The sequence below is a fragment of the Lactuca serriola genome, chromosome 2, assembly GCF_051521515.1.
Source record: "Lactuca serriola cultivar US96UC23 chromosome 2, Lser_US96UC23_V15, whole genome shotgun sequence".
NCBI lineage: Eukaryota > Viridiplantae > Streptophyta > Magnoliopsida > Asterales > Asteraceae > Lactuca > Lactuca serriola.
The window spans coordinates 163,172,232-163,186,386 of NC_136409.1; the positions used below are offsets into that span (position 1 = coordinate 163,172,232).

The following is a 14,155-nucleotide window of genomic DNA, read 5'->3' on the forward strand; positions in this document are numbered from 1 at the left end:
CGTGCGTGTCACTGTCTACTGCCGAAGCGGAATACATAGCCGCTGCATCCTGTACTTCTCAAGTGATTTGGATCCAGAGTCAACTTCGAGACTATGGACTCAATATGAAGAAGATCCCACTATATTGTGACTCTGAAAGTGCAATTAGGATCTGTCATAACCTAGTGCAATACTCTAAAACCAAACACATAGCATTGAGGTATCACTTCATCAAAGATCACGTGGAAGATGGAAACGTCGAAGTTCATTTCGTAAGAACCACTGATCAACTGGCTGACGTCTTTACCAAAGCTCTTCCTGAAGCATCATTCAACAGAATGTTGCAAGGGCTAGGTATGATGGAATCAGAGTCAGTACCTCACTCTACCTCTCAACCTCAAACGTAAGAAGCGAAACCAACCGAACGTTCGGGTTCGGTTAAACCATCTGACTCGCTCATCACCTCAAAGGTAGTTTTTCTTGGTTGTATATTTCTTGTACAAAGTTGTTTATCTTATTGTTAAAAAGTAGTTTCTGATTGCATGTCTAAATTCCTTGGTTTTCTTAAAATTTTCCAAAACCGAAACCTACCGAAGGTTCGGGTTCGGTTTCTTAAAATTTTTCAAAACCGAAACCAACCGAACGTTCGGGTTCGGTTTTTCAAAATTTTCTGGAACCGAAACCAACCGAACGCTCGGGTTCGGTTTTTCAAAATTTTCTGGAACCGAAACCAACCGAACGCTCGGGTTCGGTTTTTCAAAATTTTTCCCCAACCGAACGTTCGGGTTCGGTTTCTCTATTTTTTCCAAAGTTTTATTTCTCTTTCTAAGTCTTATTTTTCTTATTTTTATTTATTTTTTATTTTAATATATTTCAAAAACTCCAAAAATATTTTTCTCTTTTATTTTTGTTTGTGTGTTCGTTCGTTTATGGGGATATACTTGTTGGATTACTTAAGTGTCCCTAGAAGCATGCTGTTGTATGTATCCCAAGCCTCATAAGATTTTGAATAATAGCCTTCATGACCTGGTATAAACAAACCTTGTCTTCCCAAAAAGGCTACCACATTTATTCTAATCGTGAGCTACCTCACTCTCTTCTCACATGAGATAAGAATTTTCTGCTTGGTCCTTTATTTCGCAGCAGAGGTACTATGTTTTCTTACACCATCTCCATTACATTTCTCCATTACATTCGTTTCATCAACGTAACCCTTGAGACTCTCAGAAATTACCACTGAGGTTTATGGTTACACAACATCTGTGTTTATGATCTTAGTTTCGTGTCACTACGAGTTGAGTGAAACCCAAAATCCAACACCAAATCTGAGTTGACGGTGAACAATTAATTTGCTCAAGTTTTCACCAACGAATTGACGGATGTATCCTTAATGAAATCTCAAATTTTATTTTGTGTGATTCCTATGAAATTGTTATACACCATAACGTTTCTTCCCTTGGGATCCAGTTTTTAATTTTTTTTTTCTGAGATTTCATACTTTTCCAAGCCAACTTACACTTAATTCCCACCTACTTGTTCAACAGACTACACCGGTCTCACAAGTACTTTGATCACTTTCTTTCTTATTTCAAGATTAGAACTGTTGCATCAAAGCGAAAGCCACCCTAAAGTAGCCTAATTAAAAGAAACCTTTCAACATTTCTTAAAAAGTGTTTGATCGTAATTCAACGGGAATCCACATTAACACTTTAAGGTCTCTCTTGACTTTGTAGGAAGAGATTCGTGCCCAGGATCATTAGTTTCGTGTCATTATTGACATCACATTTATTCCCACACAGAGTTGCTTTATTTCTTTTATTTTTTACACTCTTAGCACGAAAATCTTTGATTTTCCAAAAATTCCGTTACTAATTATTACAGGCTGTATTATTGCTTTGGTGGTTAATTATCAAGATGTGGTCAAAAATCATCCACGTGGGCAGTTTATTCAAAAGATGCGATTTACAAGATAAGACGAAAGGTTGCTGACTCAGGCGGGAAATAAAAGGATTGAATTTCAACCGGTGGTAAACATTCAAAAGGGGCGCGTGTGAATTTGAAACACCCATTCTTTTGCTGACATTATGGACGCGTGTGAGAATTTCAAGCGATTTCTCTCTGACACAAAAAGGCGCGTGAGGATTTGAAACGGCTTATTCTGAAACGACGCTTGTTGGGCGGCGTGATCCTAGGAATTTGACACTCTCTCTCCTACGTGATCATCGCATGCCTTAACTGTCATGCATCTGTCATTCCGGAAACCTTTACGTATTTCCATAGAAGATTTGAAACGATTTTTCTCTCTTCGATTCACCCTCTATAAAAGGCAGTCAATACTTCCATTTACCTCTTTACTGCTTCAGAATTTACAAGAGAGCAAAAACTCGAAAAAGCTTCACTGTTCATCTTCTTCTACCTATAACAATGGCAGAATCTTCATCCGTCCATGCCACCTCACAAATCCTTCCCATTCATCCTCAACAATGCTTGGTGATTGACCTAACACCGCAGGCGTATGATTCTTACATGTTTCCGATCATCGAGTGCTTGAAGTACTCGCAAATCGCTCCTGCACTATCACGGGTTGAGTCTGTGCCCATGACGATGCTCTCGCAGGTGTATGCGACTGCCTATTACGACAAAGCAGTCGAGCGGGTGTTCTTTGAGGTTGCTGATCACAAGACCTCGATTTCAAGGCAGCGATTCTGCACTCTGCTAGGGTTTGCTGCTGACTCTTCAAGAATCAATCCGGAGATGATTCCGGTGGGCCTTCTTTACAGTATGTTTTACAATATGGGGTACACGGAGGTGCTCATCTCCGTCGCAAAGTTCAAGAAATCATGCTTGCCGCCGCTGTGGAACGACCTGTTCACAGTCCTCTTCAAGGGCTTATCTGAGCGAAGCTCAGGATCCGACGGTGCTAGTCGACTTTTCTTGTCAATCATGTATGCAGTTTACAACGGAGTTAACTTAGACTTTGGGTTGGTCCTCTGGCAACAGCTCATCCAGAGCCTTTCTTCTTCATCACGACATTCTGAGGTGTCGTATGCCCGGTTCTGGACTCTCATTACAAAGTGGGCAATGGATAAGTTCGACGTCCCCACTCCTGCAGGTGCATCGATGTCTTCAATCGGTACGTTTCATACCAAGAAGATCATCGTCTCTGATGCGTCCAAGTTCTCTTTCATTGGCTCTATTCCGGAGACAATGTACGGTGCTGTTCCTTCTGACAGCAGGATCATCAGGACGATCAAGGAGTTCAAACAGTCAGGGCCAAGGGAACTCACACCGGAAATGCTCAAGTCCATCCACGACGCTGACAAACCGGTGAACAGGGGCAAAAAGACGGAAAAAGGGAAGCAAGTGACCAAAGCTCCTGAAGGTCCTTCTCCCAGGAAGAGGAAACAAACAAAACCTACACAGTCACCACAACCGAAGAGGAGGAAGACTCAACCGAAGCGAAAGCTTGTTATCCCTTCTTCTTCGAGTGACTCAGAAGGCGAGAGTTCAGATTCGGACGACTCTCAAGGAGGCGAAGCCCCTCAAAGAGGCAACACCCCACCCCGATCACCTACCCCAGACATGGACATTCATGTCTCACCAGTTCCTTCACCTCCTCAAACCATCCCTACTTCCATTCCGACCATAACCCCCACTACCACTATTCCTCCAACCTTTTTCCCTATACCACCACCCATTTTCACAGATACCACCACAACCACTACAAAGGTTACAACCAACGTATCTGATACGGGGGTTCATACCACTACAACTGAAACACCACCCGTAACCGAACCACCTCAAACCGAAACCCAGCATACAACCGAACCTACCCATACTCAACCACCACCCGAAACTACCCCACCCCACACTCAACCTGAACCTACCCAAACAACCACACCCCCAGCTTCACCACCCCCACCATCTCCAGATCATGCCTCTGATGGAGATAACCCGTTTCTTGGCGGTGAAAACATGACCTTCGATTCGGTCTATTTTAGTCCGTTTCAGGTTCAAAGTGACGAAGAGGATGATGCTCCAGTGACAAAGAAACATCTGAAGGAGCTAAACGAGAAGGTGGATCTGCTTCTTGCGTCATCCACAAACGCTCAATCATCTCTCTCTGAAGCTGCTCTTCAGAAGATTGTTGATGCCTTCTCCAGGGCTTAGCATGATTCGGTAGCCTCAGCCACTGCCGCCATTGACGCCTCCACAAAAGCATGTGAGGCAGCGACCGCAAAAGTCGATAAACTATTCTCAGACGCTTCTATCCTGTTGCAGTCCTTACAGGAAAGCGCTGACGCCACCAAGACAACTTTGGAACCGATTGTTCAGCAATTGGCAAAGTTTGTCTCAACGGAGTTGACATCGTTCGCTACCCTTCGCCAAACCATAAGCGACGACAACTCGGCCCTTCGTGCCTCCATTGATGAGCGCCTCGCTAAGCTTCAGGAGGATCTCGCAGCTGAAAATTTATTGATGGACGTTCTGGCAAGCAAAACCACCGCCCTAAAGGTCAAGAGCACTCAACTATCAAACTCTCAACAACAGCTGGAAGCTCTTCGATCCGAAAGGGAGGTCATCAAGTCATGTGTTTCGGATGTACACGCTGCCCTATCCAACATCCTCGAAGCACACGATCCGATTCTAAACCATTCGGTGAGGCGTACCCTTGCTGAAAAACTTTCTCCTGCTATGGACCTTCTCAGCAAAATCGAAGGCTTACCCAGTTTCGTGTCCAATCTGAAACAAGGGGGAGAAGAGTTGAAGTCCGGATCGAAACCACCTCCTTCCTCCAATGCTACTCACACAACCGAACCACCTCCGACTGGTCAAGCTTCGGGTTCGGGTGTGAAGGATAAAGGGAAAAACATAGCTGAGGAAGAAGATGATGATGAAGATGATGAAACCATTGCTGACTTGTTGAAACGAAAGAACAGTCGCAATGTTGATGATGATGTTAATCGTGTGGCGCGAGAGGCTGAAGAAGCCGAACGCAAGCAGAAGGAAGCCCACGATCTCCTCGAGAGCAGGAAGACTCTCTTCCCTGCCTGGACTCGGGAGCGAATGATTAAGGAGGCCATAGATACTCCTAGCATCCTATGGCTCGAGCCGGTTATCTCATTCGACTGCTATAATTCTGTCGATTCGCAGTTCGACATGCCGCTGACTCGAAAGGCGTTTATCTTCCACGCCTTCTCAAATATTTTTGAAGTCCCTCATCCGAACCCTGAGGTGGATAGGGAGTTGATCGAATTCTATCTGAAGGCTGCTCGTCCTCAGTATTTAACATGGAGCACCCAGAAGATAGTGAACGTTCGTGTTCTGAAGCCTTACACCGAAGGAAGATTCATCAATGTTCGGTTCAAGGTGATTCGAGGATCTGCAAGAACTGCACATCATATTTCCCTGGCAGATCTACCGAACTTAAATCCTCATGATTGGATCGTTCTGCATAACATCCTCTTAACAAATGAAGCTGAATATGGTCCGATTATAGACCATATCAAGAGGATGATTGTCTGTTACATCATGGAGGTTGCCCTTATGGATCAGGAGGTTGCCACTGTCTTCAAGAAGAAACCGAAGATAGCTCATGTGGGATCGGCCAGTGATCTTAATCAAATGAAGATGGGCAAGATCGACCCGCGTTGCAATTCGGTCATGTTCACTAGAGCGGAAGGACATAATTGTCTCTTTGCTTTAGCTGACAAACATCTTTACACCACTGCTTGTCTAGAGCATGTGTTATTGATCATTCGAAGGTGTAAAGAGAATACAGCGGATGATGTTAAGTACTTCAATAACATGATCCAGTGGTACATCAGGTTTAGGCAGACGATTCTGGCTCTTATCTCTCGTCTGTTTAACACCGTGAAGAAGAAGGTACCTGCCTCCGCTGCTGGCCCAAGTAACAAGTGAAGATCTCGCTCCAATTGACGCAAAGGGGGAGATTGTTGGGTTGAAGATTTGTTCAAGGGTTGCGTCTTTGGGCTCGGCTATTTGTTTATTTAATTTGTATTCCGGTTTGGGCCTGTCCAACCGAGAGTCCATTATGTTTATTATATAAGTATATGCTTGCATGCATATTAGGTTAACGATTGATCTAGAGCATAACGATAGTATTTACAAATTTCTTTGATCGTTCTTGTAAACCTACCAATCATCTACAGTTGATGTTCTTAATCGAGCTCTTCTGAGGATTTTGTTTTAATCATTCGACACATTTGATTCACTCTTGCCTTGTTCTTATTTTCGTGTTCTTGCTGTTTTATAATTACTTACCTGTTTAAGATCTAATCGATCTTCAAAGATTAAAGTTTTTAATCTCATCAATTTGATGTTTTGGATTACTTGGAGGAATTTTTATGTTATATGTTGTTATTATAAATGTTATGTATTTTTAAAATAACAGATTGTTTATGGATTCGGATGAAGAAAATGCATTTTTCCTTTTACTATGTTGCTATTGGTTGAATCTAGCATCCAATAGAATTGGAAGGGCTATTGATAATGATTCGGAAGTGAGCGGTCATCAACATACACAAGAATTGCTACATGGAACTTCTACACAATGTCATGAGTTGATGCGTCTTTCATGTGACGCGTATGTACTTTTATGCAATCATTTTAGACGAAACAATTGGTTGCAAAGTAGTAGGCATATAAGCGTTGAAGAAAAGATGGCTCTGTTCTTGACAACTATAGCACATAATAAACGGTTCAGGATTATCAAACGAAGGTTTGAACACTCCACAGAAACAGTTCATAGATGCTTTCATGAGGTGCTAAATGCAATGATGATTTTTGCAAAAGAAGTTATAGTTCCAACGAATTATAATGCAACCGTGAATTCCTCAGAGAGACATCGTAGGCTAAAAGAAATATTTCCTGGAGCAATAGGTGCGTTAGATGGAACTCTTGTACATGCAGTCGTGTCTGCTGATCAACAAACTCGCTACAGGGGAAGAGGAAAAGGTGATTGCTTTCAAAATGTTTTAGGAATTTGTGATTTTGATATGATATTCACATTCGTATGGGCTGGTTGGGAGGGTATAACACATGATTCACGAGTTTTGAAAGAAGTTGCATGTAACCCGACTTCAGGCTTTCCGTTCCCTCCTCCAGGTTTGTAATTCTTTTTAAATTTATTCTAAAATACGATTTTAAATTTCTATATATAATATTTCCTTCACTCATGTGTATAGATAAATATTACCTTTGCGATGCTGCATACACCAACACTCGTGGATTTATGACTCCTTACCGCAACATGAGGTATTGGTTAGCCGATTATCGACGACGAAGTCCGTTAACTAAGGAAGAAAAATTCAATTATGCACATGCGCAACTCAGAAATGTTATTGAACGTGCTTACGGTTTTTTGAAGGCGAGATTCCCAATCCTAAAACGAATGACTCATTTTCCTTTTTCAGTGCAAAGAGATATAGTCGTTGCTTTTTTTTGCAGTCCACAATTTCATAAGGAAATGCGATATTCATGATAAGTTATTTATGACGTTCGAGGAGAACAATGCTCAAGCACAAGGGGGAGAGAATGATGGACAAAACGTACACGATATGGAATGGGGTTCACAAGGAAATGAATACATGGATAACTTGTGTCACCAGATTGCGAATCAATTGGGATAAAATTAAATCTGTAGGATTTTATTATGATTTTGTGGATTTAAAAATATTTAAGTTTGATTTGGATTTGTGTTTAATTTTGATTTATAATAAATTTGGATTTTATATGGTGTTTATATTTTTTAAATACATATTTATGAAATTTATTAGGTTATTTTCTAAATAAACAATTGAATTCAATAAAAAATAAAACAGAAGGGTAAAATGGTCATTTTAATAATTCAACACAGCAATTCAGAGGTGCCAACCAAACAACATGTTAAACATTTAGCTCTTAAAATTTCAGACCCTCTTAGAAATTCAGATCTCTTAAAAATTTAGATCTTAAAAATTCAGATCCTGCCAAACAGCCCCTTAGAAATTCAGATCTCTTAAAAATTCAGATTTTAAAAATTCAGATCCTACCAAATAGCCCCTTAAAGCATTAAAACTTTAACCATTTAATCAACCCTACTAGATTCTAAATGAAAACTAATAAAATAAAAGATAAAATAAGAAAATGTCATAACTCAATCAAGTTTTTCACAAAATCATTAGATATAGTGTTTCAATTGAAAGACAAAACGTTTGAGTTATATTTGTTAAAAAACATTGGTGTTTTATTTTCTCTATAAACTTCAATAATTATTTGTAATAAAAATATATATAATTGATCTTTTTCATTCTATAATTGAACTTAATTCAATGGTATTCTATTAAAACAAAAATAAAAGAAAATGAAATTGGATTTAATTTGTTTAAAACTACGTCGTTTAAAAGGTTTGTATACCTAAGTTTAGATATATAACGACTATAAAGTTAAATGATGATCAATCAATCAGACTCCACAACTCAACAGAATAACGGCTATAAAGTCAAATGATGATCAATCAATTAGACTCCACAACTCAAGAGTATAACGTATGTGATTCGCAAGATGCCAAAAAGAAAGTTGGTTCTGTGTTCCGTGTTTTTCCTCTCCCTTGAAATCATTGTGTTGAAATATAGCCATTTTTAATATCTTTGGGCTCCTGATTGATTAGTAATTTACAATTCAATCGGTACTTTACAATACCAATACATTATTCTAAGATAACATCATGCTTATCCTCAGCTAAATCTGTACACACTTAACTTGCTATTTGCTATGGCTAAATCTAAAAAATGCCCAGAAAAAAGCATTACAAATTTGATTGAAAAGATGGAAAACAAGCGACAAGATACCCTTTTTTGACGGATTACTTCATCGCAAAAGGCAGCTTCACCACGACTACAACGATGGATGAGTTTCATCATTACGAGCTGTTTAATGACAAATCTCTCCTACTAGTTTTATTGCTATAAATCGATTCATCATTTGCATTCATCCCACTTGAACTTCCCTCAAAATGTTTTCTCTTGGAATGTGTTGTCACTGTCTCTTTTCTTTCATCAACAAATGAAATGAACGTTTGAAGGCGTCCAGATTGAAGACTTCTCCCAGTCGACTCCGAAAGAGTTGGATAGTGTTTGATAAATTGGTGGATTATTTGTGCAAAGTATATGATGAGAGCAAGCAAACAAACTATTCCACATATAATGAAGAGGCCTTTAAAGCTCGTTAGTTCCAGCTGCTCTACTTCAAACTTTGTTCCCTGTGAGCTGCATGCACTTCTCATCAACCACTTGTCATGAATCCTTTGTAGTTCACCGTTTTCTGATAGTTCTAGAATAGCCGTCGACATATCTGCTGCTAGAGGAGAGTCTCGTGGAAAGGCCTGTGATAAGACAAAATAACAAAACAATACTATCAATCATTTTATAACTCAAAGTTCTACGAAGTGAAAAGAGAAGTATATACGACTTCCAACTTACGAATCCCCATCCAGTTTTAGTAAACTCTTGACCAACGATGCTGAATTCACAACGGGTTGAAAGGAAGAGTTCGATGTATGAGCGTTGATCAACTATTGCAGCAACACCACCGTTGTGGGGACCATCTATTAGAGCTTTTTCATATTCTTCAGGCAATGAAAAAGGAATCAGCCGAGAAGCCTGAATACCAAGTTCGCCTACAAGATAATCATTCACAAACGTATTCTCTTGGTACCCAATGGGCTCTCTGCTTTGTATTAAGCTTTCGATTCCTGTAATAGGTGTTGAAAGCTTCTGAACTGTTAATATAGAGGTCAAACTAGCTGTATAACTCGAGTTTATTATGAGAACCACAAATAACCATAAGAGTACAACCATACGACCAAGAGTGCTGAGCGTGTTTTCTCCTGTATAAACAATAACCGAGTAAGATTATATATTATATGACATCTTGTTTGGTTTTGGAAACATGAAGGGACACTTACTATGGGAGGAAAACAGCGTTGAAAAGCTAAACCTGAAAAAGGAACAAAATCCATCTGTTTAGATCACGCTTCCTCATAAAAACAGCAAATTTTTGTAAGATCGATACTACAGAAAGACACTTACCATAGAACTGTGACAAACTGTTTTCTTGGAGGACCACGAAATTCGTCGTTTACACGATGTTCTAGAATCCATACAACAGCTCCCACAACTAAGAAAAAGATTCCTGAAACAGTCCACATTAAAGGAGAGAATGGTCTAAGAAAAGCCCAAGTACTAGAGCTTGATCTCCTAATGGGCACCACTACAACAAGCCCAGATTCGATAAATGGCTGTGTAAAATCTGCTAGTCGTGTCCGATTTGTAGTGATAACTATGTCGCCCACCACAGCATCATAAACCTGTATTGATTTTCAAAAACTTTAGCAAGAAAGTATACTGAGAATCGATCATGTGGGATTATATTGCTTTGAGTCTCTTTATTTAATGATCGGAAGAAATTAGGAAGAAATACTCACACCATCGTGTATCAAGTTCACAAGCTTGGTGTTACTTGGGTTCCTGACTCCATCTCCATATGATAGAAACTTATATGGCAAAGCATACGGAAGTAACTTTGTAGCAGATGTAAACACATCAATGCAGTAGCCTTTGAATGAATCACTGTGTCTTGCTTTTCCCACAAATTCCTGAAAACTGACACGATGTGGAACACCGATCTTCATCTGCTTTCCGTTATCTGGGAAAACCCATCCACGTGGTTTTTGGACTGTTAAACCAGGCCAAATCACTGCGTGTAATAGCTCAGAAGAACTTGATTGATGGTCAGATGGCTTTGTGTTGACTTTATCTGGACGAATAGTTGACAAACCCGAAGAATTTGACCAATACCCGATCCTCCTAACACCAGTGCCAATCACATTAATAACTTCGAATGCAGGAAAAACAAGGTTTTTATCAGAAGTAAACTCGATATGTCCTGTTAATCCTTCCATTTTGACATCTAAGATGTCATGAAGCAGCAAATTCCCTTCATTGAAGATACTCAAAGAACCATAATTCAAGATTTCTCCTCGTAACCCTTGTAACTTGGGATCTTTTGAGAATGAAATGTTTCCACCTTTATCAAAGAAAGTGTCAAGCGCACGAGCAAGCAGCCAAACAGTGTCGTATGCATATAAACAGTAAGTATTCAAACCAAACGTTGTCAAGTTTTGCCATTTAGAAGCAAACTTTCTTGTAAGGTTTGAATCTTTTGTGTATGCTTTTAATGTGATAAACCCTTGCATAACATCAATTGTCTTGAGCGATAGTGAGGTGGAAGTGTCTATGACTGTTGAGAGCCAATTAGTAGCGATCCAAACATACCCACTATCCAACATACCAAGGTGTTTAGCCACGTCAAGTATATCCAATCCCCTATCTGCATACGTGTGGACAACAAGAATTCTTGACTCCATTAAAGCAACTTTAACCAACACATCGCTTATGTCTGTTCTTGTTGCTAGTGGCTTAATAGGTGCTTTATGGGAGATCTCACATCCTCTAGATGCTAATTGATCTCCTAATGATATTATTCCATTTCTTCCATGATCATCATCTACGTAAATTGCTGTTACTTTTTTCCATTCGTAGTACTTGATTATGTCTGCTATGGCAGCCATTTGATAAAGATCACTGTGAGTTGTGCGCACAAAGAAAGGATACTGAAGGGAATTCAATGTAGGATCAGTGGCTGTGTAAGACAATAGAGGAACTTGGAGCTCACTTGCCACTTGTGATATCATATGAGCTATGACTGAACTTTGGGGGCCTATTAAAGCCACAGTTTCTGTCTCCATGACTTGTAAAGCTGTAATCAGAAACAAGTTAAATCCCACCAACTAACTATATATATAAGTTAACATTTGTATATAATGAAACTGGTTTTGAACTTGTATTCATACTAGAAAATATTTTAAAAAATTGAATTACGTAACATTAGCAATACAAGAATTTCAATAAAAGTGATAATTTTCAAGTATTTAGTGACGCAAGTTGGTCGCTGAATAAAAATTTAACATAATTTAACTAGAAATAGGACGCTAATTCGTCGCTAATACTTGATTTTGTGGTTGTAAAACTAAGCAAATGTTTAAAAGATTTACCCTCCATTATACTCAGAAATCCACTGTAATTTGCATCATGAAGATTTAATTTCAGCTTGGTTCCATTAAGAATAGTGGGATCAGAATTCACATCTTCAATTGCAGCTTGCAAAGCGATTTTTGCCACTTTTCCAATGATTGAATCAAATGTTAAGATAGATGCAATATGTACGACATCTGGTCTTGTAGAAACATTGGTATTCTCAAGCCCTTCGGAGAACCATCCACCAAAACCAACCACCAACACAAGAAAAGCCCAAACTAGATTCTTAGGCATTTCTATTTCGTACACCCTGTTATGTAAAACAATTAACACAAGAGAATCTTACTTTCGGTACTTGAGATTGATAAAATAGCATGCATATGGCTATATAAAAACGAACAGTGAAGTTAACTTTTGACCAAGATAGGTGATATATAGTAGCTAATTCTGAGCAACTATTTGGGTAATTATAAGTTTAAATAGTTTAGAGAAAGTTCAAGTGACAAAAAGAACAAAATTCTCAAAAACCATTTATGCGGAATAATAAACATGTTGTGTTCAACTTCATAGTGCTAAGAAGAAATAACCCATCAACCTAATCGGTACTAAGTACCAACATACAAAAATAAGCCTCGGTCCACAACTCAATGGACAGATAAACGACATAAGAACATAAGGTTTTATAAATACAAGAAAACATATCATATTGTGAAATAATACGTATACGTTTGTACATGGAGAGAGAGAGAGAGAGAGAGAGAGAGAGAGAGAGAGAGAGAGAGAGAGAGAGAGAGAGAGAGAGAGAGAGAGAGAGAGAGAGAGAGAGAGAGAGAGCAGACTAATAAGCAGCCATCCACAGTGATACAAAGAAGAGCAGTGAACAAAGAAGGAACTAAATGAGAGGAATTTGCAGCAGGGAGCAGATTGGCCGGTGGGTCCTGGTGCTGTAATTGCCAAAATTCAAAGAGGGTCGTTTCATGTATGGTGTAGAAAGTTTCTTGCTATTTTTGGTGATAACGATAATTATCACTTTCACTAGCGTTCGTGAAGCATTTATGGAACATTGATGTCTTACTTTGTTGGTTTCTTCACGTGATCGACCTGTGAATGGTGTGAAGAAATTTCAATCTTTCTGGCGGTAATTGCCACTATTTACTTCAAACATGTGCGATATAGACGAATCGGGAGTTTCTTGCCACGTGTTTTGTTGAAAGATCATTCTCTCGAATCCAATCTCAACTTTGTAATGTTTCCTTTTTAATCTTTTGAGCATTTACTTGGAGAGGTTTGTGCAGGATTTAACGGGGAGGTGACGTGCATAGAATCTATTTAAATCTCCAATGGCTTCCGACTAAGGTCATCTCCGATCCATTAAACCTATGAATAGTTGTATGGATTGCCATGTAGGAAAGAGAACATATACATTCAATTTAATTATTAAAAAATTCATTAATTTTCATTACAATTCTATTGCACCGTTCAATGGTCATTAAACTCTACACTCTCTCTCTCCTTTATATTATATTCATATTTAATCTATTAAACCCTCATACAACTCCCATTGTGGATGGTCTAATTGTCATGCAATGGTTTAACAGGCTTTTCTATTTATAAAATAATTATTTATTGACTAAATTGCAAAAATAGTCCTTGTGGTTGGTCCTATTTTGCAGTTGTACAACAATAGCAGGTTTGGATTACACATTTAGTCCTTTGCCTTGTTACCATCTAATCCATCTCCATTAATATAACACCCCTGTTCCAGATTGGTTTAACTTAATATTTATCAAGGACTAAAGATGGAGTTTTGGGAAAAACTATGTGCCACGACGTGGTGCAAGGATGCCCATGACGTGACATGGAATAAATGGAATGCGTGTTTTAATGAGTGTCACGATGTGGCAATAGGTTGGTCATCGCGTGGCAGCTGTTTTGGCCCAAACCCGTAAATTTAAGGTTTCCTCTCATATTTAAGCAACATTTCTAGAGGATTAGGGCATCCTCTTCAACCTCCAACCCTCTAACTCAAAACCGTAGCCTCCTTTAGAGAGTTTTGGTTCATTTTGGTATTCTTGGTG

General features: G+C 39.1%; 1 protein-coding gene across 1 annotated transcript; it reads right to left on the reverse strand.

The window, feature by feature from the left end:
* Positions 1-8,618: 8,618 nt before the first annotated feature.
* LOC145087235 (glutamate receptor 3.6-like) lies at positions 8,619-12,853 on the reverse strand. The gene is made up of 6 exons (XM_079025157.1): positions 12,095-12,853; positions 10,466-11,799; positions 10,071-10,348; positions 9,947-9,978; positions 9,462-9,868; positions 8,619-9,364 (listed from the first exon to the last, which is right to left on the reverse strand). Exons 1-6 carry the CDS (start codon positions 12,369-12,371, stop codon positions 8,903-8,905), a joined length of 2,790 nt encoding a protein of 929 aa, XP_078881283.1. The 5' UTR covers positions 12,372-12,853; the 3' UTR covers positions 8,619-8,902.
* Positions 12,854-14,155: the final 1,302 nt, after the last annotated feature.